At 36.3% G+C, this 27,539-nt stretch overlaps 1 protein-coding gene across 1 annotated transcript; it reads right to left on the bottom strand.

The window, feature by feature from the left end:
- Positions 1-10,259: 10,259 nt before the first annotated feature.
- On the bottom strand, positions 10,260-13,831 carry LOC137746162 (putative glycosyltransferase At5g03795). Its single transcript, XM_068486246.2, has 4 exons — positions 12,931-13,831; positions 11,961-12,169; positions 11,398-11,746; positions 10,260-11,300 (listed from the first exon to the last, which is right to left on the bottom strand). The coding sequence occupies exons 1-4, from the start codon at positions 13,330-13,332 to the stop codon at positions 10,632-10,634; spliced, it is 1,629 nt and encodes a 542-aa protein (XP_068342347.2). The 5' UTR covers positions 13,333-13,831; the 3' UTR covers positions 10,260-10,631.
- Positions 13,832-27,539: the final 13,708 nt, after the last annotated feature.

Here is a 27,539-nt window from a genome sequence, read left to right as displayed (position 1 = left end):
CACAAAGAGGATCCGGATCAGATCGTGTTCCAGTGACTTCACCCTACTTTAACAAGTTAAGTTCACAGACATGCACTTTAGACGATAAATATTTTTGCTGCTGTCGTTACCTCATTTTAGTGGTAGCAGATAGCTGAAGACGGTGTCCTGCTAGCAAGAATTCTTGGTGCTGCTTCCTGTTTATAGGAGTTCCCCCTTTTTTCCTTTTTTTTTTTTTTTTTTTTTTTTTTTTTTTTTTTTTCCAGAAAAGGACCGATTGGTGGTAATCCATCCTTCCGAGCCACGAGAAGACTCACAGAGACATTTCATCCCTTTCCTGACCACCATCGTACGATTCACAATGTCATATAAGTCATTAACTTTCTCAAAACATTGTGACTGACATGTAGAGTGGTGTTATATACACACTCATTTTACTTTCCACACACCTCTTTTAATTTATGTCATTTAGTCTTCTTCAATACTCGATTCAATGACCGAAAATTAATAAGAATGAGTTGAGGCAAAAAAGAGTATGTGGATAACATAACCCTAACGTGTACGCATAATATTTTTTGTTTCCTATTAATAAATTTTACCACGTCAAATGATTAGGATATGGAAGCTCTGGTTCACGGATTTTGGACTTCCACCCCAAAACCCAATATCTCCACCCTATTACCTAAACTCCTCTTCAGGACATTCTAAAACCTTAAACCTTAAATTATCAACCCCAAAGGTTGACGGAACTTCTAAAATCTTAAATCTTCAAAGTTAACCCCGAACTCTAATGGCTTTATACAATTTAAAAAGATAAACTTGAAGACGCAAGTGGCCCTTTATCACAATGGTGGAAAGGTGTTGAGTTCTTACATAACGGCCTGGGTTCAAATCTCGTCGGTGACTAATCTAACATCTAATATAAAAAAAATCTATCGTTTGACACAAAAAAAAAAAAAAAAAAAAAAAAAAAGGAAAAAAAAAAGAAAAAAAGAAACACTTGAAGACAAATATGGCAATCTCGTCTGTCTATTACTTAGTAATGTGATTTGTAATAAAGTTTGGAGCTTGTTTTAGAAATTAAAGTAATATGAATTCTCAAAGTTGTAAAAAAGAGAAGAAACAAAACTTGAAAAGATAAATGATAATGCAGATATGCAAGAGGATATATATTCGAACAAGAACGTTGCGCCATTTGTCTATACCTTGTTTTTGAATTGATTGATAGCCAACTCTGTCTTTTCCCCCTCTGATGTTTTCCTAATCTGTAAGTGAGAGAAGCAGTGGCTGTAATCATGTAGAAGTAGAATGTGAACATTTGGATTATTTGTTCATATATACTTAATTAGTGTTTGATTAAGGGCATAGTTATGGTTGTTGCTAATACTATTCATAAGTTATGAAGTAGAGAAAGGCTTGCATGGCACAGATTCGTCACTATATGGTGTTTTGTGTCATACAAGTTCTACATAAAATGAATGCCATCGTAGATTCTAGAGGATATCTCCAACATATATAAAACGTGTCTACAGGTCATATATATAATACATCTTTTATCCTTGGACAGCAAGCCAACATGGATGCACCTTCAAACTGGCCCGCAATGGTCAATGTATGTTTAGATCAAAGATAAGATAGATAAGCATTCTCATCTCTATGAGTGTGTGCTGATAACATGAGAGAATGTTAAATTTTAGTTTAAGTGTTTGTGTATTTCATAACTTGTGTAAATGTACAAAGGGAGATATAAAGGGAAAACAAAGGACCGGCTACAACCAACCTTATGCTAAACCCTAGAGATTGGGTAAACACAAAGCACTTAACAACTATTCCTTAATTTAAGTAATTACACCAAACACAATGCTAAGAAGTCAATCACACATTAATCCCAAAAATCAAGGGATTAAAGATTAGTAGCCAAAACAAGCATTGACAAAAGGAGAGTCATGATTCAACACAACCCTAGGGGTTTTAGCTTGATTTCAGGTTGTAACTTTCAATACTAGCTCCCCCTCAAGCTAGATAGAGGAGTATAGTTGAGCCAAGCTTGCCAAAAAGTCGTTGAAACTGAGTAGATGGTAATGCGAACACGTATGCCAACTGATCACGGCTTTGAGTAAAAATGGTTTGAATGACTTATGACTATACTTGAGCCCTAATTAAGTAACAATCTACTTCAATATGCTTGGTTATTTCATGAAACACTAGGTTTGCAGCAATGTGCATGACTACCTGATTATTGCACACGAGTGACATACGACCTTTGCTAGAACCCCATAAATTTAACAATAGACGTTTCAACCAAATTAATTCACAAGCAGTGCTAGCCATTGCTCGATCCTCAACTTCAACACTGAATCAAGCAACAACTGGTTGTTTCTTTCTTTTCCAAGTAACGATATTTCCTCCTATGAATGTACAATAGCTAGTGGTGGATTTTCTGTCAATGAAACTGCCTGCCCAATCAGCATCAGTGTTGGCATAAATGTCAGTGGACTGATTGTTGCGCATGAGAATTCCTCTATCGATTGAGCCTTTGAGATGGCGTAGAATCCTTTTAGCAAGGTTAATATGCTTCACTATGGGTGCATACATGAATTAGCTTATCAAACTCACATCATAAGTGATGTCTGGGTGAGTGATGGTGAGCTAGATCAGTTTACCTACAAATCTTTGATAATAAGTGACATTGTTGAGAGCTTCTCCTTCCATGTCAAGCTTGAGCTAGCTATCAATAGGAGTGATTGCAGGCTTGCAATCAGTGAACTCAGTCTCCTTTAAGAGATCCATGACATACTTTATTTGGTTTAAGAATAGTCCCTTTTTTAAAGTTGCCATCTTAATACCAAGGAAATACTTTAGTTTCCCAAGGTCCTTCATTTCAAATTTCGATGTAAAGAGGCTCTTAAGCTTCAATTTCACGAGCATTTTCACTTGTAATAATAAGATCATCTATGTCGATTAAAACAACCAACTTCCAACTTAATCCACTTTTTATGAACAAGGAAGAGCCAGCATTGCTTCTTGCAAAACCCTCTCTTTCCAGCACAGAAATAAGTTTGGCATACCAAGCTTTTGGTTACTGCTTCAGGCCATATATTGCTTTGTGTAGTTTGCACGCCATGCCCTTCTTAGCTTGAGAATAACCCGGAGGAATTTGCATGTAGACTTCTTCTTGAAGCTCTCTAAGAAGGAAAACATTCTTAATATCCATTTGATACATAGACCAATTATAATTCATAGCTACGGAGAGGAACACACGAACTGTGTTCATCTTTGACACAGGTGCAAATGTTTCTTTGTAATCCACCTTAAATGTTTTAGTGAAACCACGAGCCATAAGCCACAAGCCTTGTGTTGTGTCTCCCTATTGTACCATCAGCCTTTAGTTTGGTTTTGTAATTCCAACGGCTCCCAACAATCTTCTTCCCTGGAAGTAATTGAACAATACTCCAGGTGTGATTTTCATCCAAGGCTCGAAGTTCTCTAGATATAGCTTTCTTCCAGTGAGGTACAAGCTTAGCCTCTTGAAATGTACTAGGTTCCACAATATTTGAGACTTTAGTTATAAAAGCAACATGAGAGTTCAAATATTTGTGATCCCTTAGCATTTTAAAGATGAGATATCTTGAAGCATATGTGACATAATCTACAAACTTGGCTGGAGCCTTTCTAGTTCGTGGATGATTCCTCCTTATTTCTTGTTGAGGAGCTGATTGAGAGTCTTTGTCAGAGTTAACTTCTCAATGGGAATGTTGTTGAGGTACAAGTGAACTTATGGTCTCCAATTCAGTGTCTTGAGCTTGTGATTTGCTGGGTGGAGACTGATCAACATCAGGTGTTACCTTATTGTACAAAGGTAGGGGAAAATAAATCATTTAACAAATGTAGGGGAAAATAAATCATCTAACAAATCCCCCTTACACAAAGTGGTCTTCCTTTTTTAAAAGAAGGAAGTCTATTCCTCAAAATGAACATCTCTGGATACAACAAACTTGTTAGTGAGAGGATTAAAGCATTTGTATCCCTTTTGAGTGGATGAATATCCCATGAAGACACATTTTATAGCTCTAGCATCCAATTTTTCACGGTGTTGTGGTTGTATATGAACAAAACAAGTACAACCAAACACTTTCAAGTGTGACAAATTTATTGGTCTATCTTTGAGAGTTTCATATGGAGATTTGAAACTTAACACACGACTTGGAAGTCTATTGATCAAGTAGGTGGTAGTGAGGATTGCATAGGACCAAAACATTTTGGGAACATTCATGTACAACATGAGTGCCCTAGTCTTCTCAAAAAGGTCCCTATTTTTCCTTTATGCGATCCCATTTTGTTGTGGGGTTCCCACACAACTAGTTTGATGAATAACTCCATGAGAAATCAAGTATTGAGTCATGCTATTAGATAAGAACTCCGTGTCCTTGTATGATCTTAAAGTTTTAATGGTTGAATGAAATTGAGTCACAATTAAGTTATGAAAATCTTTGAAAATGGTGAAAACTTCACTCTTAGATTTCATGAGGTAAAGGAAAGTAACTTGAGTGTAGTCATATACAAATATGACAAAATACTTGTTACCATCCATTGATTCAATAGTAAGACCCCATACATCAGTGTGCACCATTTCAAATGGCATGCTAAACTTAGACATTGAAGAGCCAAAAGGTAGTCTAGTTCATTTTGAGAACTGACAAGTTTCATAATTGACAGATGGGTGACAAAACAACGTCGGATGGATGAGCTAGTCTTTGATGCCAAAGTTATAGATCCTTAGGTCTACTTGAATCAACTTGGAGAGCTTTAGATAAATGAGGCTTCTTATAAAAATAGTAAACTCCATTTAGGAAAATGCCTTCACCAATCATCTTCTTGGTGGAGTAATCCTGAAATATCACATTTGTGGTTGAGAAGATAGCAAGGCATTTTAAGGTAGTAATAAGCTGTCTTATTGATAGTAATTGGAAAGGGAATGATGGTACATATATGGTAGTTGACTCTACGCTACTTGACATCAAATTTATCTTTGCTTTACCCATGAAAGAAACATTTTTTCCATTTGCAATTGACACATGAGAAGGTTTTGACAAAGATTGAAAAGTATGCAAGTTTGAAACCTTATTTGTCATGTGGTTAGTGGTACCTGAGTCAATTATCCAACAATCATGGTCAATACTAGTTTTTAGTGTAATTGAGAAAGCTTGGAAGATACCTGGAGCTTTATCACTTGGGTCATGATCATGGTCAGCAAGGAACCCAGCAAATTGTCTGAGAAGGGTAATGTGTTTCTCATCTTCAACCCTTGGATTCAGTGCATCTTTTCCATGTTTTTTGCCTTGTAGGTAAGCTGCAAATTCATTGATGAGTGATGAAGGATTTGCAGTGAAGTCAACTGCACCATGGTTGAGCAATCTTGAGGCATGATTAGCGGTGTGGCAAGCCTTGTGGGAAGTCATCGAAGATGGGTTAAAGGTGGTCATCCTAGGGTTTTTGTTGAACTTAGGCTTTAGTTCTGGATGTAAAATCCAGCACATCTCTTTTACATGCCCTGTAGCATTGCAGTATGTGCACTTTAAATGTGGATTCTTCCCCTTGTACACTTGTTGTCGGCTTGTCTATGGCTAGCAGTATACCCTCGAGCTTCAAGTACCTTGTGGTTTGACTCTTGGTTCATCACTCTTCTTCTTGCCTCTTCGCGTTGCACAGTGGCACATACATTTTTGAAAGATGGCAGCTCAATGCTCATTATGATATGGCTTCTGAGATCATCATACTTAGAGTTTTAGCTTCCTAGCAACTAATAAATTTTGTCTTTTTTAGCACGATTATGAAGGATTGTAAGGTCACTGGTATGAGGATGACATACATCTAGCTCATTCCACATGGCTTTGAGGTTGCCAAGATGTTGGACAAAAGATTTTCCCTCTTGATGGACACATGCAATGTCTATTTTTAACTGGAAAACCCTTGCATAATTATTTTGGTTTCCGTACATCTCCATCACAGATTGCCATAAATCTTATAAGGATTCAGAGTAGCTAAATATTTCAGCTACATATTTCTCCATGGTGTTGAGTAATAGATACATAAGCAGTTGATCCTTACACGGCCAAGATTCGTGTGCAGAAGTGGCAATCTTAGGAACTTCAACAGCTCCATTGATAAATCCTAGCTTTCCTCTTCCTCCGAGGGCTAGGGACACAACTCTTGACCATGGAAGATAGTTGAATTCGCTCAACAAGCCTGAACATAGACGCTGATTCATATTGATCTCAGTGTCGGGCAATATAGAAGGAGAAGTTTGTGATTTTTCTCCCTTAAGATTCACCGAGCTTTCTTCAGCCATGACTGGAATTTGACGATGAACAACAACGGAAAAATGGGCAGAGACAAGTTAGGAATGACACTGCTCTGATACCATGTTGAATTTTAGTTTAAGTGTTTGTGTATTTCATAACTTGTGTAAATTTACAAAAGGAGATATAAAGGAAAAGCAAAGGACTGGTTACAATCAACCATCCTTAAGCTAAACCCTAGAGACCAGGTAAACACAAAACACTTAACAACTATTCCTAATTTAAGGAATTACACCAAACACAATGCTAAGAAGTCAATCACACGTTAATCCCACAAATAAAGGGATTAAAGATCAGCAGCCAAAGCAGACATTGACATAAGGAGAGTCATGATTCAACACAATCTGGGGTTTAGGGTTTTCAGCTTGATTTCAAGTTTTAACTTTCAATAGAGAATCTCCAACAGTCTAATTAAACGAGGTTTTTTCCACTATTTTAACAAACAAAAAAAAAATGTAGAAAAAGCAAGCTATAACAGGCTAGCTATCTTAATATTTCGAATAGTAACAAACTAGATTTAACTAGGAGGAGAGGAAATGTCAAATTTTTGCTAATCATTAAAAATTATAAAGTTGCATTGTTTGTGGCTTCAAGAGAATAAAAACGGCTTGGGAGTTGGGGTGTTAAGCTTACGAAAAAATAATATTAAAATATGTAACTAAAGCTAAAATAACTAGTATTGTTTGAAATGGTGGCTAGCCAAATTAACATTTGAGTTATTTGGTTAGTTATGACAACAAAATTTTAGTTAGTATTGTTAGAAATGCTTCGAGTCGTATAAAGAAGCCGCACTTGCGTACTTGTACTATTCATTTGTTTACTCATGATGACATCTCAATTTGGACTTCAGTTTTTGTCACACGCGCTCAATTATTCATTTGTTTACTCATGATGGCATCTTAATTTGGACTTCAGTTTTATAACACGTGCTCAATTATTCAACTCAAGTCTCCTACTCAATTAATCAAGAGATGATAAAGTTAGTCACCAACACTAAATATTAATAATCCCTAATTTGTCTTAAGTGGAGAGACCCCATTTGACTCGCAATTTTTCTGGACCGGACGCAACCCTAAACCCTAACCTTAAGCAAAAATCCCTCGGCCATGCCTTTGCCACTTTGGCCTTTTCAATCACAAATAGTGATATATGACTAGGAGCAACGATTCTAAAATAAGAAAAAAGTTCCCAACCATGATGATGTGTTGATGCGATGTGATTAAGTTTCTCATCCTGACTTATCGAATTTACATAATCTTGATCACTGTCTTAATAATTATTTATTTTTTATCACAATTTTGCTACTCTAATGTACAATCTAACAAACCACTAAACGACTAGCAAGTAATAATCAACTAGGCGTGCAAGACAGCAAATGTATAATTACTCACGAAACGTATTTTAAGTGTTCAACACACTTAATTGACTCAGACAAATTTTGACTAAACAACGGACTGACGGATCCAACTATATTTTGTTTTCTTATTCAAGTGATATTTCACTTATACCAGAAAAGAAATTTCAACTTGGTTGCGTTGCGAGAGCACGTAATTTGACACTCTTTCTTCTCTATCCAAATTGAACGACTGCCATTGGTTGATGAACGGTTGGTACTGCCGATTAGTCCATTTATACCCTCGGGCGAACTTAATCTCCATCCATGAACTTTCCTGTGGCCTTTATGTATGGAAGATTGATGGATTATTACAAAGAAAATAATAATAATAATGAATAAACTTAATAAAGTTGACCGGAGCAATGTGCCTTATTTTTTGAGTATAAGTCTAAATTGTCCTAGTAGTTTATATGGAGTGGGATGAGTATTATGTGGATGAGCAAATTTGGGCCCAAAATTGTGTTAGGTTTGCAAAGTCATAGGTGTGCAACACATCAACCCAACCAGCTTGATAAATTATTGGTTAAGGTCTGACTGAATTTGATTTTAATAAGCTCGATCAGTTTATAATCAAGTTAGGCATTGGCAGCTTTGAGTTTACCTGACCCAAATTGTACCCCTAACTAAAACATGAATTAGGTTCATTTGCCAAACTCTAAGCTTGCATATGACCTCCCTGAAGTATCTCCTGCATGTTGTTTTGGCCAAAGACTTCTGGAGATAGATCGTCAAGGGGTTCCTGGAATATCAACGTTCATGGTTACCTAGAAGGTGACATATCACTTGTTGTACATTCACGTATCTTCATATTAATGCACATGATCCTGAACCTCACACTATAGGACTCTGCTATTGTTTGAGAATTTTTGAGGCGAGACCAAAGATCACATTCATCAAAACATGAGATAACCAATGATAATTCAGGTCTAAGAACTAGTTGCATCTGTAACTCAAATGCGTGGTACGATTGACAAGTGGGTAATCTTTCATTTGTACACTTCTATAGATATATAGTTGGTAACTAGTAAAAAATGCCCACGCGATGCAATGAGTTTCAAATGCAACCAGTTCTTACAATCAATAAATATGGTTGAGAGGTTGTCAATAGTCAAAAAACATGTTGACCAGGATATTTAAATTTTATTAGTTTACTCCAAATGACTTCAACTTCTCCAAAAGGTTTCCTTCTAGACTCTTACAAATCACTCAATAGATTTGTTAATTGGCCCTAAACTCTTAGTAACAAAATTAGCCAACTCTAATTAACAATTCATAATCCAACTGCAAAAATAACATAGTGAGTTTCAACTATGTTCAAACATCTGAATCAACAAATTCAAAGGTCTTGATATGCATTATTACCCAAAAGGCATCCATTACATTTTAATAAAAATTTCTCTAATGAACTGCAATTCACATACAATTTGAAATATCTAATTCAAACATTGAAGCACTCAAGCACCAGAGCATGACTATGATGCAGTTAATCCGTTCCTAGGATCACGTGGAAGTCTACGACTTCGATGGAAGGAGATTAACTTGCACCCTTTGGTTTTCAATAAGAAAAGTGTGTTCTCTTTATTCCGCTGGATGTGTAACAGACTCTGCCTCACGACATTGCGATTCTAATGTTGTATCCGTTAGAGGTACCTTAAGTCAATTGAGCAACCAGGGTGATATGACCGTGTGGGTGGCACCCGCGTCAATCAAAACCCTAACGAAGGAATCGGAGTATCTAATGTCCCCGTGATCAGGTCAAGATTGTCTTGATCATCTGTGGGTGATATTGCTAACATGGCCATGAGTTTGTTGTCCTCCGACATGGCACGTTCCTCTGATTCCACGATTTTTATTTCCTCGGCCTTGATTGTCTCTATTAGCCTGCCCGCTGGCTAAGCCGCTACATAACACTTTTTTGGTACTCTCTACTCTGGTAATGTTTGCCTCTATGGGACTATGAACCAACGTCCTAGTATTGATGTATAACTCCCCAATACTGCATGGGTTTCAAGTATAAGAAGTCATACTGTCTGAACACTAATTGATAGCTCTAGATACTGGACAGCGTCATGAAAAAGCTCACTCTCAGGTAAAAAAGTCAGTCAGCCGATGTGGGCTGTCTTAAATTGTGTTTTTAGCTCGAGTGAAAGCAGCGAGCAATTCTAGTGAGACAACTGCACTAGTCAAAAAGTATAAGAAGTAAGATATAAAGAGCATGTGTGCTACATAAATTACAAGATTGAGACATATAATACAAGATTGACAAGCAAAGCAGATGGTGACCCGGTTCAGCCTCGCTACACAAAAAGGTAAAGGGTTCAGATGAGAGTAATTGAGTGCATGTCGTCCCGGTTACTGTCAATCTAGCATAGGCAACCTTTTCCTCCCGAAAAAACAACTAAGTCCAGACCTCAAGACTCTCCCTCCTATCTTAACTTATCTCCTTCCCCATCGCTCTCCTGTGGGATTGTGATTAACATAACTTAGTAATTCAGTATTCAATAAAATCAAGTTTAGACAAAAAGTAAATTAAAATCTACTTGTTTATTGATGTAGGAAAAACATGGGAGTCAACTATTGTTGATACAATTTAGAGTAAAGAAACAATTCAAAATCAGGCCTGCTTCAGGATGGGAAATCAATATGGCATTGGTATGCAAGCATATCTTCGGAACTTTTGGGGTTGTGCTCCTTGAGCAACTTTCTTTCAAGGAGTCGTGCTATTATTCTCTTATGACCATTCTTGGTGTAATAATGGGAGGCTTCTAACCACTTGGACTCGTAGGTGACGTCAGGATATTGTTTGTCCAGAGTTAGGAGACTACTACCGGGAAAGCGTACATATGAGGAAGAATACAATTAAACCGTATAGAATGGAGGATCAAACTCAAAACGGCTTATTGATCATCATGTACTCTTACATTCAATCTTCTAAGCCATATAGAATGGAGGATCATGTGAAAAACGTCGAATCGCTTCGGCGGAGAATTGACCTCAAAATGTTTCCTTACTTGTAACACTCTCCTCTGCATTCTCACGTACTGCCTTGATGATATTCTCGTTAGTATTTTCTTCAAATTGGGAATGTCACTTACCGAAACCTCGACGGAGAATGACTTCCAATTCAAAATATCGCTGAATGGGGGCACGTAATGGTCTGAGATGAGCACCGGGACGCATCCGGTGTAAATTGCCTCCACCACCCTTGGGCTTGCAACTTCATACCCGCTTGGGCAAAGGCAGAACCTGCTTTGTCGCATCATGTCGTAGTACGAAGCACCCTTTGGAAGGTACTGATGGACTCTCATGTCTGGATCCTTGTTCTCCCAATGCTCTAGCAGAATAGGCCTAATAGGACCGTGAACTCCTCCAGCAAAGAAAGCGAGGTTCGAGCGTAGCCTTGGAGAAGGCCCACCAAGGAAGCCATGAGTGTCGCCTGTTTGAAGATTGATTTCTGGAAAGGACACATCCCTCGACGGGTTGAACCCTTCTGAGGTATTGGCATTGCATAAGGCACGAATGGAGTTTTTGCGAAGATGGGGATTGGAATTTGAAGTTTCAGGCCCCTAGAATCCAAGTAATCAAAATTAGAACACATTCATGAAATATGGGATTTTATTGCAATGCGATAGGAAAGGATATAAGGTGGTAAGAGAACCATACCCAATCATGGCAAGCAAGCATAAAATGGTCAGCTCCAAGGCTTCGGTTCCAGTAGGGATATTTTTCAGAGACAATATTGACATAATCTCTCACTGTTTGTCTAATTGGACCGAAGTCATGTGAGTCGCGCACATAGACAAAACGGACCAACATTGTCACGCTGAAGGGTAGAAAATAAACATGTGCTTTCTCCGGATCTCGAGTCCGAAATTGTTTATTCACCTCTATTTCATGTATAAAGTTCCCCTCCATGGAGTATATACTCTTGCAAGGGCCATTATGAAACAATGGGGGTTCACCTTCTGCATAAACAAAGACCTTGAACTTTTCTTCCATTTCCAAATAGCTCCTGCAATTTGAAATGGGAAGTGCCTCTGAGATAACATGTCCAAAATAATAGCAATGATCATACCATTATATAATTTGTGCTACATCTTTAGGTAGCAAATTTATTCCATAACATGATGAAATTTTGAACCAACGAAATACCAAATTGACCTTCTGAATTGTAACTTGCAAATTGAAACTAATTCATTATAAACATTATTGAAGTAGGTACGTACCTGTGAAAGGCATTAGCATTCCAATACATTGGACCATTAGGAATGTAATCGACATCATCTGTTTGATTTCCAAATTTAGCTTCTCTTATGGCAGCTCGAGCTCTTCTAAGGCGGGCCTCCAGCCGCCCTAAATTTGTATTCTTTCTTTGTCGTTTTTCCATGATAGAAGCATGAGTTTCGTTCCTCGAGTCGTCTCCCTTTGTCACATTCTGTAAAAATAAAAATAAAAAATAAAAAATAAAAAATAAAAATCAATTGTCAGATTGACTAACACGCAACTCTTACTCAAATCAATAAATAATCAACACTCTTTCAATTAAAATCTGGAGAAGAATCAAATTGTTGCTTAGATAGAGCATGTGACACATTAATAAGTTTGGAACATATACCAGTTACACACATATCGTGCATATTACCTGGGACAATATTTAATTAGTTACACACAGAGTGCAGCATAGGGATTAAGCACCTAATTAATTCTTTTTTTTTTTTTTTTTTTTTTACTATTTTAATCTCAATTACTTCATTCCCAAAAATACCAGAGGTGATGAGGAATAGGGACATTAACTGTGACAGCAAGATTTTTATTACATAATACCGACCGCAACTATATTATTTTTCCTCTATGAAAAAAACGTGTAGTAAATTTAATTAAATTTTGATGTCAAAGATTATTTTCTTAGACTTGTGGGTCAACAGATCAGCCACCCAAAAATTACAGAACAGAAAGTATGGAACAATTCTTTTACTTCAAAAGAAATAAATAAAATCTAGGTTCTTATTTTTTTTTTTTTTTTTTTTTTTTTTTGTGATTTAATTTGTTAAGAGCTTAATTAATTTAACTTTCCCACCCGATAAGCATAAAAAAGGTGGCAAGAACAAGCAAGCAATTAAAAATAATCCAAAAAAATTTAAAGCATGAAATATAGGAAAAGAAATTTAACATGCATGAAAAGGATGAAGGACTTACGGGTTGTTGAAGAGTTGGCAAGGCTTCTGCTTCATCTTCAATGGCGATCGGAGGCGACGAGGATTGATTTTGTACGGAGTCATCGGAGTGAGCTTCTTCTATGCTGTGCATATCGAGAACAGCCACCGTCGATCTCAACCCCAAAACGTCGTCATTTGAATCACTACTACCACCACTACTAGGACTAGTAGCAGTTAAATTTAAACTAGGAGAAGCAGAGGGGGAGATAATAACCCAATTGGAGGTGTTCGGACCCAGCACAGAAATCAACCCGAAAACCACAACCAGCGGAACCACAAACAACAGAACCGCAATCGACGAGGAGGACGACCACCATGCATGCTGATGAGAGCTGCTGGAATTACTAATCGCAGCCAGTTTTTTACTACTTGTCCCCATCATCCAGAGAGCTAGACAGACAGCTAGAGAGCTCTAGCTTTCTGTTTCGTTGCTGAGAAAAGGGAGAGAGATTTTGGATGGTTTTAGAGAGAGAGAGAGAGAGGGACAGTTTAGCATTTGGTAATAGATGGTTCCGCCATCACGCCAAGCGCCCTCAGATTCTTCCCTCTACTTCCGAGTTTCTCATGCAACTTTTCTCTTTTCCGATTCTGCCCCAACTTTTTTTTTTTTCCTTTTTTTTTTCTTTTTTGGCTGGCTAATAATATTCTTTTTTTTTTTTTTATTACCAACCACCGATAACACCCTAACTTTATTTAATTTCCAGCAATTAATTCTGCCACCTTTCGCAGCACAATTACAACACTTGCAGTTTGCTTGCCGCACCCGCGAGGCACAAAATTTACTATATCGGTGCTGATGAAGAATTCTCCGACGCTCAAGTCGTGCAGCTCTCAAAGCAGTGTGTTTATAGTGGTGTGAAATTGTTGAATGCCTTGGTTGTGGTACGTAGGAAAGGTATACATATATATATATATATAGTGGTATGAAGGGTCCTTGTTTAATTAGGAATTGTAAACATGCTTGTTTGAAATTAACTGTAGTAAAATCAAGAGGAAACCTTAGCTTAGTAGGTTAATCGTTTCATACTTAACCTTTTTGGCTCTCGATCTTTCCCAAATGCAATTGGATTTGATCCGAAATTGTTAAGTTTCAAGTGATTTACATCATATAACTTTCATGTATACCCTTAACAGTTTTGAATTAGGAAGATTTATCTAATACAAGTCATTTATAAACTAACCAAACGCAAATTTAAGGATATAGAAATATTGGAAACTAGTAAACACATGGACACGGTATTATACACATACTACTCTTTATCACATGCGCATACAGGCCTATTGTATTATGTACATACTACTCTTTATCACATGCGCATACAGGCTTATGGCAATGGACTTCTGTATTGCCTTACTTTTTTTTTTTTTTAAGTTGTACTTAGAAATATTGGGACACTAGTAAACACAAGAACACGGTATTATATACATACTAGCCTCTTATCAAATGCGTATACATGCTTGTGGTAATGGGCTTTTTTATTGTCTTACCTTATTTTATTTTATTTTATTTTATTTATTTTTTTTTATAAGTTTTACTTACTTTAGATATTATTATTATTTTTAAATATGTTTTAAAAAATAATGAACTTAACCACTCATCAGTCCTATTACCTGAATTTTTTTTTTTTTTTTGTAATTTTCTTTTTAAATCCTAATGGGGAAAAAGATAATTTGGATATTATTAAAACTTTACTTATTTTTGGCCATATTTTTTATGTTTACCTACTCCAAAAAGGAATATTAGGACATAAACACATAATAACACACGTAATACTATTTTATGTTATGAAATGCATGTGTGTATTCATGTTTTTGGATTGTCACAAGGGAGAATAACTTATATGAAACGAGTTCACTATTATTGTGAGATCTCAATTTAATAATTTTGTTTAACAAATGATATTATTTATACTAAGGGGGTGGGGGAGTGGGCTAAGTCTAACAATAAGCTAACAATTATCTACACTTTGTTTTGTGCAAATTGTCTCTACATAATCTTGGTCATAGTATTATTGAATCGAAACGACACATTTGTTTAATGTAAGTTAATTTGGTGACAAAAGCATTAATACATATGGGTTTATTTTTGGAACAATTATTGGCACTACAAAAGTCTCATTTGTACACTTCTCACAAGTGTATTTATCTTTAAATACGAAAAATTTAACATGCAAAATAAGTATTTTGCAATGCCAATAACTTTTTTTTTTTTTTTTTCAATTTCCTTTTTTATTAACTATAAAACAAAATAAAAGAAAAGACCAGGGACCAACCAAGTAATTTGGCCTATAATATTGATCTTGCAAATGTGTAACAATGACCTTTGACGTACTTTTGTATAGATCTGTTTCGTCGGGTTGGCAATGAGATCAGCACGCCAAGTCAATCTGTGGTGCTGATCCTGATTCCCAAAGCCAAATTTGGCCAAAGCGCAACCGCATGGAATCGACGTAAGCTTTAACTTGTACATTAGTGAAGAACACGACACCGTTCCCTGGTTGTCGTCCCCCGTGTCTGGTTGCTAATTAATTTAGTCGGCCAAAAACCCGCATTTTCTGTTGCTTTGTTGCTACTCGTCATGTATAATGGATAGACGACGAAAGTGCATTCCAATGAATAAAAGCTTTTTTTAGTAAAAGTGTTTTTTAGTCCTAAAACACTAGTAGGAAAAACTATTTGCGCGACAAAGAAAAATCCATTGCTCAAGGGCGTTTTGCGCAACAAAAAAAATATATTCGTCGCGCAAGATTGATGTACTTTGCGCGAGGGAGAACTTTGTCGCGTAATAAAGTTTGCACAATGAAAAAAAGATGCTCGTCAGGCAAAGCTAGTAAGAAAACTGCGGGTAATTTTTCTTTTTTGGTGAGAAGATAAATGCAGGACGAAGCTTTTCCCGTGGCTACCTTGGGCGACAAAGGCATCATCGCGCAAAGTGCATTTAGTTTTTGGGTCAAAGCATTCAGCACTTGGTAAGTAACAGAACAATTGCGCGACAAAGGCTTCATCGCGCAAAGTCCAGTCAGTTTTTGAGTCAAAGCATTCAATGCATATGGATCAGAAGGATCAATATTGTATTTAGTGTAGAGGTTTGTGTGACAAAGGCTTCGTCTCGCAAAGTGCCTAACCTTCCTATAAATATGCGCTTATGCTCTCCTTATTCTTCACAATTCTCTTTGTGCTTGAATGGAGAATAAAAATCGAGAGCAGGGCATGCCCTCCGTGCCCTATGATATGAGCCAATATGTGGAGTATGTATATACGATTGATGCAGCGATGTGGACTCATTGTCCTACTGCTGAGTGGCGTTCTTGGAAATATGTGCTCGAGAATGCAAAGAAAGTGGTGATGGATCAATTATCAATAAGTGTGACAAAAGTTGAAAATATATAGTTTTGTTAAACTTTTTGTTATATGTTGGAATTAATTATTTGCATATATGTGTAACAATGTATCTATACTCTTGACAAAACGAACGAAGAGTTGATGAAGTTGATGGATGAGGCGTTGAAGGGGGTTTACAAGCGATGGCGTTATACCATGGAGCAGAATGGAGGACTATCGAAACAATAGTTTTAAATTTATGTTTTTTAGGACAATATTTAATTTTAAGGTTTTTAATCGGTTATGTATTTGGACTTAATTGGGGCTTAATTCATGTTTTGTTGTTTAAATAATTGCATGGAATATTAATTCAATTTACTTAAGTTTTTAATTATTTTTAGAATAAATATTATAATTGAATATTTATTTGTAATTATGAAGTTTACGTAAATATAGATACTAAAGATCACGTAAACTTCATAATTACGATCCATTCATTCGTCGCACAAAATTTTTGGTGATGATAGTTTGGTCAAGGGGCGCAAAAACACGGATAACCTTACCACCATATTTTGAACCTATATGTTTTGCGCGACGAAACTAGGTGATAAAACCTTGCGTGACAAAGGCTTCGTCGCTCAAAGGTGGCTTAGTTTTTAAGTCAGAGCATTCAGTGCATGTGAATCAGAGGAATCAAAACCGTATTTACTACAGATGTTTGCGCAACAAAGGCTTCGTCACGCAAAGTGCCTAACCTTCCTATATATATGCATTTCTGCTCTCCTTCTTCTTCAGAATGCGTTTTGGAAACAATTTACGAGCTTTGCAGATTATAATCAATTTGTTTTTTGATTGTTGGTGAGATGGGCGATAATGCTGAGCGTTCTTCAAAGACAATGGATGACGAAGGTTCTGGAAAAGCTTTAAGTTGTAAATTTTGCATTTTGTATATGGTTTTTATTTAGCTTCAGTATTATGAATATATATTTTGTTGATAGACAAGAAGAAAAGAGTTGTTGTACAGGTCCGACACACTTATGGTGGGAGCCGTTACCGAATCACTGCTAACAAATTAATAGGGGTTGTGAAGTCAGATATGCGTGCCAGCTTTTGGTCGAACGTTGGAGCATTGGTGCATGACAAATGTGCCGCAAATTGGGATTCTTGGAAAGCCGTCCTTGAGGAGCTAAAGATGCACATGATTGATGAGTTAGCTATATGTGTTAAGTTATTAGTTAAATAATAATTCTATTTGTTAAATTTAATATAATAGTGAGAGTTTAATTTATTAATTTTTGCATGAAAGCCTAATTGGGACATTGACAAAAGTAACCCAAATCTAATGAAGGCAATCGATAACATGTTCAAGTCTCGTTTTTGGGAGTGGAAGTTTGATAACTAACGTGCGACAGAACTTTAGCGAGAATCAGAATTACCAGCAGAGGAGTAGAATAGTGTTTTTATTTTAATTTTAGTACTTATTTAATAATGAGATATGAATTATAAGTTTATTTTATTTTATTATGAACGGTTTACTTAAACATGTACTTAATGTTCATTTTGAATAAAATTGATGCATTTTAATAAATATTTATATTACTTAATTATGCACAAATTGTTTAATGAAATAAGTTCTTGATTTATTAAGTATTTATGTGGTTTGAAAAAATAAATGAAGACTGAATGGAATTTTTTTTTTTAAACGGAATTATTATTTAAAAAAAAAAAAAAAGGTAATGCGCAACGAACTATTAGTCATCGTGCAAAGTGTTATAAAAAAACGCGGCAAATCGTGGTTGGATGGCGCCAAAAGTGGAAGTAGCATGTTTTGCTCAACAGTGCTTTCATCGCGCAAAAGTCTTCTAACTTTACTAAATTTAACTAGAATGCAGGAAGGCAAAAGTTGCAAAACAATTGCAGCAATTGCCTTCTTTCTGGAATTTCCAGCAACCTTGAATACTAAGTTGCCGTTAATCTCAGAGGTATATTTTCTTAACTAACTTATTTAATTTCCAATCATTTAAATTATGTTGTATGTAATTTATAATTGTTGTGAGTTTATGTATTTGTATGCAAACATTTTTGTATGGATGTACAAAAAAATGGTTTGCAATATTCATATGAGTTTAGTTTCTCGTTTGAGAATTACTTGGATTTCCCGAATGGATGCGAAAGCATGATTGCGGTCCAATTAATTCTTGAATTGTCCCAAAATTTTGGACAATTTGAGAATGCACAATTACATGTTGTATTTTGCAGTTCACGCATTAGAGTTTGAATGTGGGAAATTTGGTAGCATCTCTTTGCGTTCTTCGGGTGCATCGTAGTTTTTTATATCTACGTTGTGCACTTGAAGAACTGCAGGGAGATGCTGCTGAAGTTTTCCCATGATCGAACTCTATTATGTTGGAACCGTAAATTACAACAAGTAACTAACTGTGCATTCTCGAATGAGATAGGACCCATACCGGAGGCATAAGGTGGCATGTCATAATTCAAGTTGTTGTAACCCATGTAAATTTTTTATGTTTGCAAGTGATATGGACAAACAGTGGATACATAATCTAAAATAGATGTGCTGATGATTACTTGGATGGAATAAATCAATTCATTGATTTTTCAATTGCAAACAATCGGGGTTTAACTCAAATTCGGTGTCAGTGTAGAAAGTGTAACAACTCAATGATTGAATATTTTGAAACTGTTCGATACCATTTAGTCAGAAATGGGATGATGGAGACCAATACTACGTGGAATCATCATGGAGAATAAATGGAATATGCTTCATCCTCACACAGCACCCGAGCAGTGGAGACAGTTGAATCTGTTGTGGACCAAAATGAACAAATTATGGACATTATCAATGATGCTTTTCCAAACGCTAGATCGAATACAAATTATGGACAGTTAAGCATTTGAAAAATATGATAAACCATTAAAAAATGCCAAGCAAGAATTATACCCCAATTGCAAAGGATTTTCGATGCTCATGGTCATTGTTGAGTTAATGCATGGCAAAATAAAGTTTCGTATGTTAAACCAGTGTTTTGATTACTTTTTGGGGGTTTTCAAGAGGATGTTTCCAAAGGACAATTGTCTACCTAAAGATCATAAAGTGCAAAGAAAGTCCTGAGTGGCCTTGGATTGGGATATGAAAAAATTCATGCATGTAAAAATAATTGCATTTTAGTCTACAAAGAGAATGAAGCGTTGGATAAATGTCCTGTATGTACTGAGTCACGGTTTAAAATGACCTCTCATAATATAACAATGAAGATTCCGCAAAAAGTAATATGTTATCTCCCATTAAAGCCCAGGTTGCAACGATTATATATGTCGACGCACACTGCAAGCGACATGAGGTGGCATAAGGACAGGCAAGTGGATGACAATGTTATGAGACATCCTACAAGCATTGTTTTAAAAATCGGCCTAGGCGACCACCTAGGTGCTGGGCGGCGAAGCTCTAACTCGATTTAGACCAAAACGTTCAGTTAGGCGAGGAGGACATAGGCGGTTGCCTAGGCGCTCGCTAGGTGCCTGAGGCGGGCTAGGCAACGTTAGGCAGTAGTCTAAGCGGTTTGAAACTTGCTGCAAATCCCAAATTTGCTGTAATTTTTGCAAAGGATCTACAACTTCCAATCTCGTACGTAGTAGTAGGGCCTTGAAAAATTTCTGTAGCTCGTCTCTGTGAAGATGAGGGAAGAGAGAGTACAAAGAGAGAAAGAATGTGTGTGTGTGTGAAGAGAGAGAGATTGCTGGTGAATTTTTGCAGTTCGTCTTTGTGAAGATGAGGGAATAAAGAGTGCTGTCGATGAATTTCTGCAGCTCGTCTGTGGAGATGAGGGAAAAGAAAGTGCGAAGACAGAGAAAAAGACTTGAACATTTCATTATGTGGTTGTGCAAGTTGAAGACTCAGATCTCAAATCTAAGGTCAAAAGCTGATGGTTTTAATTATGAAAACCACTCAAGGTGGATGAGTGATGTGAAAGAGCAGAGGTAAGGTGGATGTCATGGTTTTAATAATGAAAACCACCCATTATGTGGATTTTTTATATTTTTAAAAGTTTGGGATATATTTTATATATATATATATATATATATAATATATGTTATATAAATTATAAATTATTTAGATAATATTTTGTTTTTTTTTTCCTAGGCAAGCATATTATATATGTACATAAAACATTCGCATATGTATGTTCTTCTATAAGAAATAACAAATTAGTCAAATAATTATGTACATTTGATATAGTAAATTTAATTAATTCATAAAATATATAAGAAATTTATAGAAATCTGCCTAGGCCACCTAGGCGCCTACCTAAACCCTGCCTAGGAGCCTAGGAGCTAGGCACCAGCTCACCTCTCGACTAGCGCCTAGCATTTTTTAGAACCTTGCGTGCAGATGGAGAGTTCTGGAAAGAGTTTGATCGGCTATACCTCGATTTTGCACGTGAATCCCGGAACGGTAGATTAGGACTTGCAGTAGACGAGTTTAATCCATTCGGGGTTCTAAACCAAAATACAGCACTTGGCCAATCTTTGCAATTGCATATAATTTGTCGCTTTGGAAGTGCATGAAAAAAGAATATATGATCATGACATTGTTGATAATGGAAGATCCTGGCACATCTATTGATGTTTATTTACAATCATTGGTCAATGAACTAAAAGAATTATGAGAAAACGGTGTTCCCATGTACGATAAATCTACCTGGAAGATGTTCACTTTGAGAGCAATCATGATGTGGATTATAAACGATTTTCCTGCATACACTATGATGTCTGGGTGAAGCACTAAGGAATAATACTCATGCCCAGTTTGCAAAGAGTACACAACGTCTAGTTGGCATGCAGGAAAAGTTTGTTACCTAGGGCATCGTAGATGGTTGCCGTGGGACCATGAGTGGCGTCAGAATGAGACAACCTTCTTCAATGGCACGGAGCTTAGGCCAAGACCCAGAGAATGGTTTGGAGATAAAATTTTGGCTTAGGTGAATCATTTGGATTTTGATCCGTTCGGCAAACGTGGATGAAGGTAAATTTTCAGGCCTCAAGAGTCATGATTGTCATGTGATACTTCAACACCTTCTCCCAATGGGAATTCAACACCTCTTGCCTGAAGATGTGGTGAAGCCTATAATGTTGTTAGCGAGATATTTTTCTCAATTAACTGCAAGATCTTTGCATAAGTCTGATGTTAAACAGTTGTACGATGATATTATTAAAGTGCTATGCAAGTTTGAACAAATATTTCCTCCAGCTTTCTTCACAAGCATGATCCACTTCATAATTCACTTGCCGGATGAAGCACTTCTAGCCGGACCCGTCAACTATTGATGGATGTATCTGATAGAAAGGTAGACAATCACCATAATTCCTTTAGTTCATGATGTATGTACGTACGATTTGACTAATTTGACACATTATTATTTTTTTTATTGATGCAGACTACTAGGTGAATTAAAAAAGAGTGTACAGAACAGGGCAAAGCCCGAAGGATCAATCGTGGAGGCATGGGTCGTATTTGAGTCACTTACATTTTGTGCAATGTACCTACAAGATGTTGAGACTACGTTCAATCGAGAGCAACGCAATAATAACGATGGTGTGAGAAGTGAAAAAACTTTAAGTTTTTGCCCAAATTGCATGACCCTTTGGCGAACCAATTAGAGGGGAGTCATTTAACAAAATGGACATGGAGGTAGCATATTGGTTTGTACTTAACAATTGTGATGAGACAATTACCTACCTAAATGAGCATAAAGAGTTGATGAAGCAGGAACATCCTGCACATTTATATGCCAAGAAACACTGTGAATTGTTTCCTCGTTGGTTTCATGAAAATGTAAGTTGTTCGTGTTTTGGGTTATTTGCATAATTTTAAATGGTAAACTAACATGTCAACTTTTTGTCATTAATTTAGGTGAAGAAATTGAAGGACATGAATTTGCCCGCTTACACTGAAGAATTGTACAACTTGGCGATTGGGCCCCTAAGCACAGAATTGTACTCCAGTTGTCATGTAAATGGCATCAAGTTTTTGGCAGTTGATCGCAATGACAAGTTATGTGCAATTGCTTCACAAAGACCGTTGTCAAGTTATCCTGTTTAAGTGTCACTGATTTGATACAAACCCACGCAGGGTTGGAGGTGTTAAGCAAGATGATGGTTTGTTATCGGTCAACACTAACAGATGTTGGTATAATGACGACCCTTACATTTTGGCAACGATGGCCGAACAAAATTTCTATATAGATGATCCTAAGGGCAGGAAAGGATAGAAAGTAGTTTAGAAGATTGAGCATAGAAGGCTGTATGATATTCCGGACCAAGATCCTGCTGACGATGATGATTATGGTGACGTTGCTGACCAACAATTGGAAACTTAAATGGAACTCGGTGTAGATACACTGCGGGATATGATTATTGTACAAGAACCGTATCAGGTAGCCGGTGGTCCTGAAATCGAAATACTGATCGACTCCATTATGATTGATCTCGAGGATCTACCACGATACAATTCACCCGAGCACGCAAACAATGATGTTGACGTGCCTAAAGACGAGGAGGAATGAAAGTCTAAATCTGACGATAGTGATGATATTTATTCTAGTTCAGATGAGGATTACTGAAAACTTGTGATGTAAATGTAATGATATTTATTGAATGATATTTATTTTTTATACAAACAAAAGTTTCCTTTAAAATTTGTAAAAAATTAATTAAACAAAAAAAAAATTTATTTATTTAAACCAAAACATAAATTAAATTTACAAATATGCGCGACGACGGTATAGAAATGTTTGTCGTGCAAAAATTTAAAAATTCGTTTTTTTATTATTTAAAAATTGGTCGCGTGATGAAAATTTTAACACCCTCATTGGGCAAACATGTAAAAATTTGATTTTTTTGCGAAAATTGGGCGTGTTTTTATTTTAGCGCCTTCACTCTGTCTCTCTCTATCTCAAACTCACTCTATCTTTCTCATTCTATACATGTGAAAACCCCAATCTCAGACTCACTCTATCTCTTTCTCGATTCTGCATGAACTCACTCTCCTCTCTCTCTCTCTCTCTCTCTCTCTCTCTCTCTCTCTCTCTCTTTCTCTCGATTCTCTCCAACTCTCGCTCTCATCACTCACTATCTCAGTCTCTCCCTCTCTCATTCTTTCACACTTTCTCTATTTCTCTGTTTCTCTGTCACTCTCCCTCCCGCATCCACCGCACTCTGACGCCACACCGTCTCCCCGCCGCCACAACATTACTAAGTAAGCACCCAGTAACCCTTAATTCACTCTCCCTTAATTCAATTATTTATTAGTGCAATTTTCTCATATTTTCAGTTGAATTATTTTAATTACAACATTTAGGGATTTAGGGTTTGAATTGGGAATCCTGGGTTAAGGATTAGGGTTCGAATTGCGAATCTTGGGTTAGCGTTTTCGAATTGAGATGAGATTTGGGCCTTCCTTTTTTTTGGAAACGGAATGGAACTCTTGCTCTCGATAGGGCAAGCATTCACATTATGAGAACCTTGTAACTTACCCGAGAAAGGGGATCAAAACTTGACTTATTTCTTCACTTATAGACATTACTGGTTTTAGTACAACGGTGACAACCTGAAACTAATACGTTTCTGATTGCTTAGGAGAACACAACAATATTTCCCTATCCCTTTCGAATCAAGGATCGAAGATATATATCATTCAAATTTTTGTTAATTTGGTGAGATATATCATTCAAACTTTTAAATGGCATTCATGTCATTCTTAGAATAAATAGAGAGAAATCGAAGTATCATTATGAATTAAAACTTATCAATTTCTGCTCTTAATATAGGCATTAGTGTGGTCAGCTCTCTGCTATTTTAGATGATAGTGTCCTCTCAAACAAATGACTTGGTATAATTTACATCATAAAACGGCAGGACATAAATGCTAGTATATAATTTTGGATAGAGATTTGTTTGGCTTCCAAATTGTTTAGTCTTTCCTTTGTTTCCAAATTTGCGTTTGTGAGGTTTCAAACGTGTAACAAGTGTCCAAACACTGTAATCTAGTAAACTTAACAAACCGAATTATAAGGATACAAAATTGGCCCAATATGTTCCTGTTAAAAGCTATTTCATGATGAAACAGTTGAGAATACGTTAGTGCACGCAGCAAAGAGAAACGCATAATAGTCACCGTGGAAAGTTAGAAGTTCATCTTAAGACTTGCCTTCTCTGACAGGTTTCAACTGGTTTTATCAACTCTGAATCATCTTGGTTTCCTTTGTGATAATTTGATGACCTCATAAGTTCAAGGAAAAAGATAATTGTCGTGTTCTTGAAATGGTACTAGGCCGAGCTTTCAAGTCCCATCTGCTAGATTCTATACAGTGTCTTGTTAATTTGGTTGAACTTAAACTTACCTTTGCCATTGGTGATGCTAATTTTAGCAAACGTGTGAATCATTTATGTTTCATTTTTCCCACTATCTCGGAGATCATACACAGTAAGGGGAGATATATCTCAGCAATATTTCCCTACCCCTTTTCCAGTGTCTTGTTAATTTGTTGAGATATCATTCAAGTTTTTGTTGTATTGGAAATGTAAGATCATTGGATGCACCTATGTCACACATTCTAGCCTCATTCACATTTGCATTACACATGTTAGGGATGCAACTGCTTTACCTATCATGGTACTAGTTGCTGTTAGTTTGTTCAAGTTTTGTAAATGTCTTCCATTCATAATTTGTACAAGTTTTGTAACTTAGGAATGTATTTGGAACTTTGTTTACGATTTTATTTATTTATTTTCTATTTGATTTTTAAGAACTTCTAGGGTTTTATTTTGTATTATGCACGTATAAATTCAATTATGTGGTGTTGGAATTGTTACCTTTTGAATTTTTTTCATTACAAACGTGAGTTTTCTCTCAATTATTCTTAGTGGATTCTAGGGTTTGCTAATGGATTCTACCTTGAGGTTATCGTTTGATTTCCCTTCAATACATTTGTTGCATCATGTATGTCATTGTAGATGGGTCAATTTGTTTGTTTGTTTTTATGAATAAACGTGTTCCTTGCAATACTATTTTTTATTCCTATGTCATGTTTTCATTCTCCTTATATATGTGAAATGAAATGCATATAAGAAGTTTATCTCTAAACAAATTCATGATTACTTTTTTCTTTTTCGAACTTTGTCTACAACTGCTGAACAAAACTTTATTCATATGTGGAGATGTGGGCTGTCCGCCTCTCCCTTTGTCTAAGTCATGAATATGATACATAAGTACACACACACACACACACACACACATTCATCTTACCTTCAACCAAAATAAGTATATATTTGCCTTCTTCCATCATTCATCGATTCCTTGCAAGTTGCATTGTCTTGCAAACTATTTTGTCCTTTTAACTTTTCTTTTTCATGTTTATCATATAGGTTTGCATAAGGCATGTAAATAGGTTATACATACATCTTACCTTCAACTAGAATAAGTATATACTTGCCTTCTTCCATCATTCATCGATTCCTTGCAAGTTGCAGTGTCTTGCAAACTATTTTGTCCTTTTAACTTTTCTTTTTCATGTTTATCATATAGGTTTGCATAAGGCATGTAAATAGGTTATACATATAGGCATGTGGGATACTATAGATGTTCTTATTGTGTATGAATATATATTTGACGCTTGTGTGGGTAATTTGATAATTCAATTCCTTCTTTCATGGTATTAATGAAATTAAAGATATATCTTATTTTGCTTAGGATATTTTTTAGTATTTCCAAACTAGAATAAAGTAATGGAATGTAATTAATTATTTTTGTAGATGTCGAACTTAATTTCAAATTGCTAGGCAGCTAGTAAGGTCAGATAGCTTCTCCAGCAGCTAGTGCTATTGCCACCTCCCCACCTGATATAGGCACGACGAGTGTCCCTCCGGTCATGCCTTTGGGACCACCGGTGTTTACTGCTCTTGTGTCATCGACTTCTTTGGTGACGCATCCTGCACTAAGTGCCCGATAAACACATCGATAGACCCATAATTTTGAGGAGGCTGACCAGTCTGGTAAGGCTTCCTCTGTCCATGGAGAGGGGTCCCAAACAGGTAATGCATCTTTCTCATATTATAATTGAAATTTTGAACTTTTTTGAGTTGTTGTGAAAATCGAACTTCTAGATTATTTGGTTTTTCGGGTAGGTTCATAAAAAATCATTAGTTACAACATACTGTCAAGGAGGATACTGAAATATGTTGGTGGATGACAAAAGAAGATCCTAAATCTTCTTTAGGAAAAGTTGGTTGATAAATTCTTTGGTTACACTCTTAAAAAGTTTCTTATACTTTTATTTTCTCATTAGCGAAAATCTTTAGTACATTTTTCAAGTTATGAATATGGTGGGTTAAAATTACAAAGAGACGAGACTACTCACATCGATATTGTTCTCAACTTACATAATTACATGTACAATCCAATGTGTGTAGTTTCTTCACAGATTCATGGCCAATTATGCAATTAGAAGTGAAAACACTTGATACAAGTTGTAAATTTTGTTTCAAAGTCCCCAATTGGTATAAACTATTTGAATTATTGGGTGGATATGTTGTTGTTGTTGTTGTTGTTGTTATATTGTCTACATGTTTTAGGAAATGTTATAGTTTTAGGGGAGGTTCTGCCAAAATTTTGATAGAAAATAGAATTCGTCTAATGTTTACTTTGTTTATTTGGTAGTTTAAAAAATAGGGCCCCATGCAGACTTCTAAAGACTTCACAGACCATTCGCACTACGACCGAGGAGATCACCATTACGTGGGGTCCTTGACAGCATGCGGCTGCAACAAAGGAGCAACATAGCGCGTTGGCTAGCAACATTGGCTCAGTTATTAGGAATCATTGCCCTCTTCTATGAGACTCCTGGAAAGTTGTCCCATCTGAAGTTAAGGAAGTCATTCTTCATGAATTATCGGTAAGTATTTTCAACCTTAAGTGCTAAAGTTTTATTAAAGTATACAAATTATTATAAATTTTAACTACTATTTATTTGTTGAGTTTTGCAGCATCATTATGAGGTCACGAACCTCAATGCCAATCAAAACCAATACATCAACAACCTTTGCGCTGGTAGGTTTACTCAATGGAAGAACAACCTCCACAAGCATTATGAGAAATTTGATGGTCCGGAGGTCGCTCTAGTAGTTGGGTGCCCTATAAAGTTGGTGGACCAGGATGACTATCAGTGGCTCTACGACCATTTTCAAGACGAA

Source organism: Pyrus communis, chromosome 12 (genome assembly GCF_041283825.1).
Source record: "Pyrus communis isolate YQ-2024b chromosome 12, ASM4128382v1, whole genome shotgun sequence".
Taxonomy (NCBI): Eukaryota; Viridiplantae; Streptophyta; class Magnoliopsida; order Rosales; family Rosaceae; genus Pyrus; species Pyrus communis.
This window is presented reverse-complemented; position numbering and strand designations above follow the sequence as displayed.

Excerpts from the sequence above, each read along its gene's own strand:
- LOC137746162 (XM_068486246.2), bottom strand. The coding sequence starts at position 13,332 with ATGATGGGGACAAGTAGTAAAAAACTGGCTGCGATTAGTAATTCCAGC. Across the intron at positions 12,170-12,930 it reads TGCCAACTCTTCAACAACCC|AATGTGACAAAGGGAGACGA; the intron begins GTAAGTCCTTCA and ends TTATTTTTACAG. Across the intron at positions 11,747-11,960 it reads AATGCTAATGCCTTTCACAG|GAGCTATTTGGAAATGGAAG; the intron begins GTACGTACCTAC and ends TTCAAATTGCAG.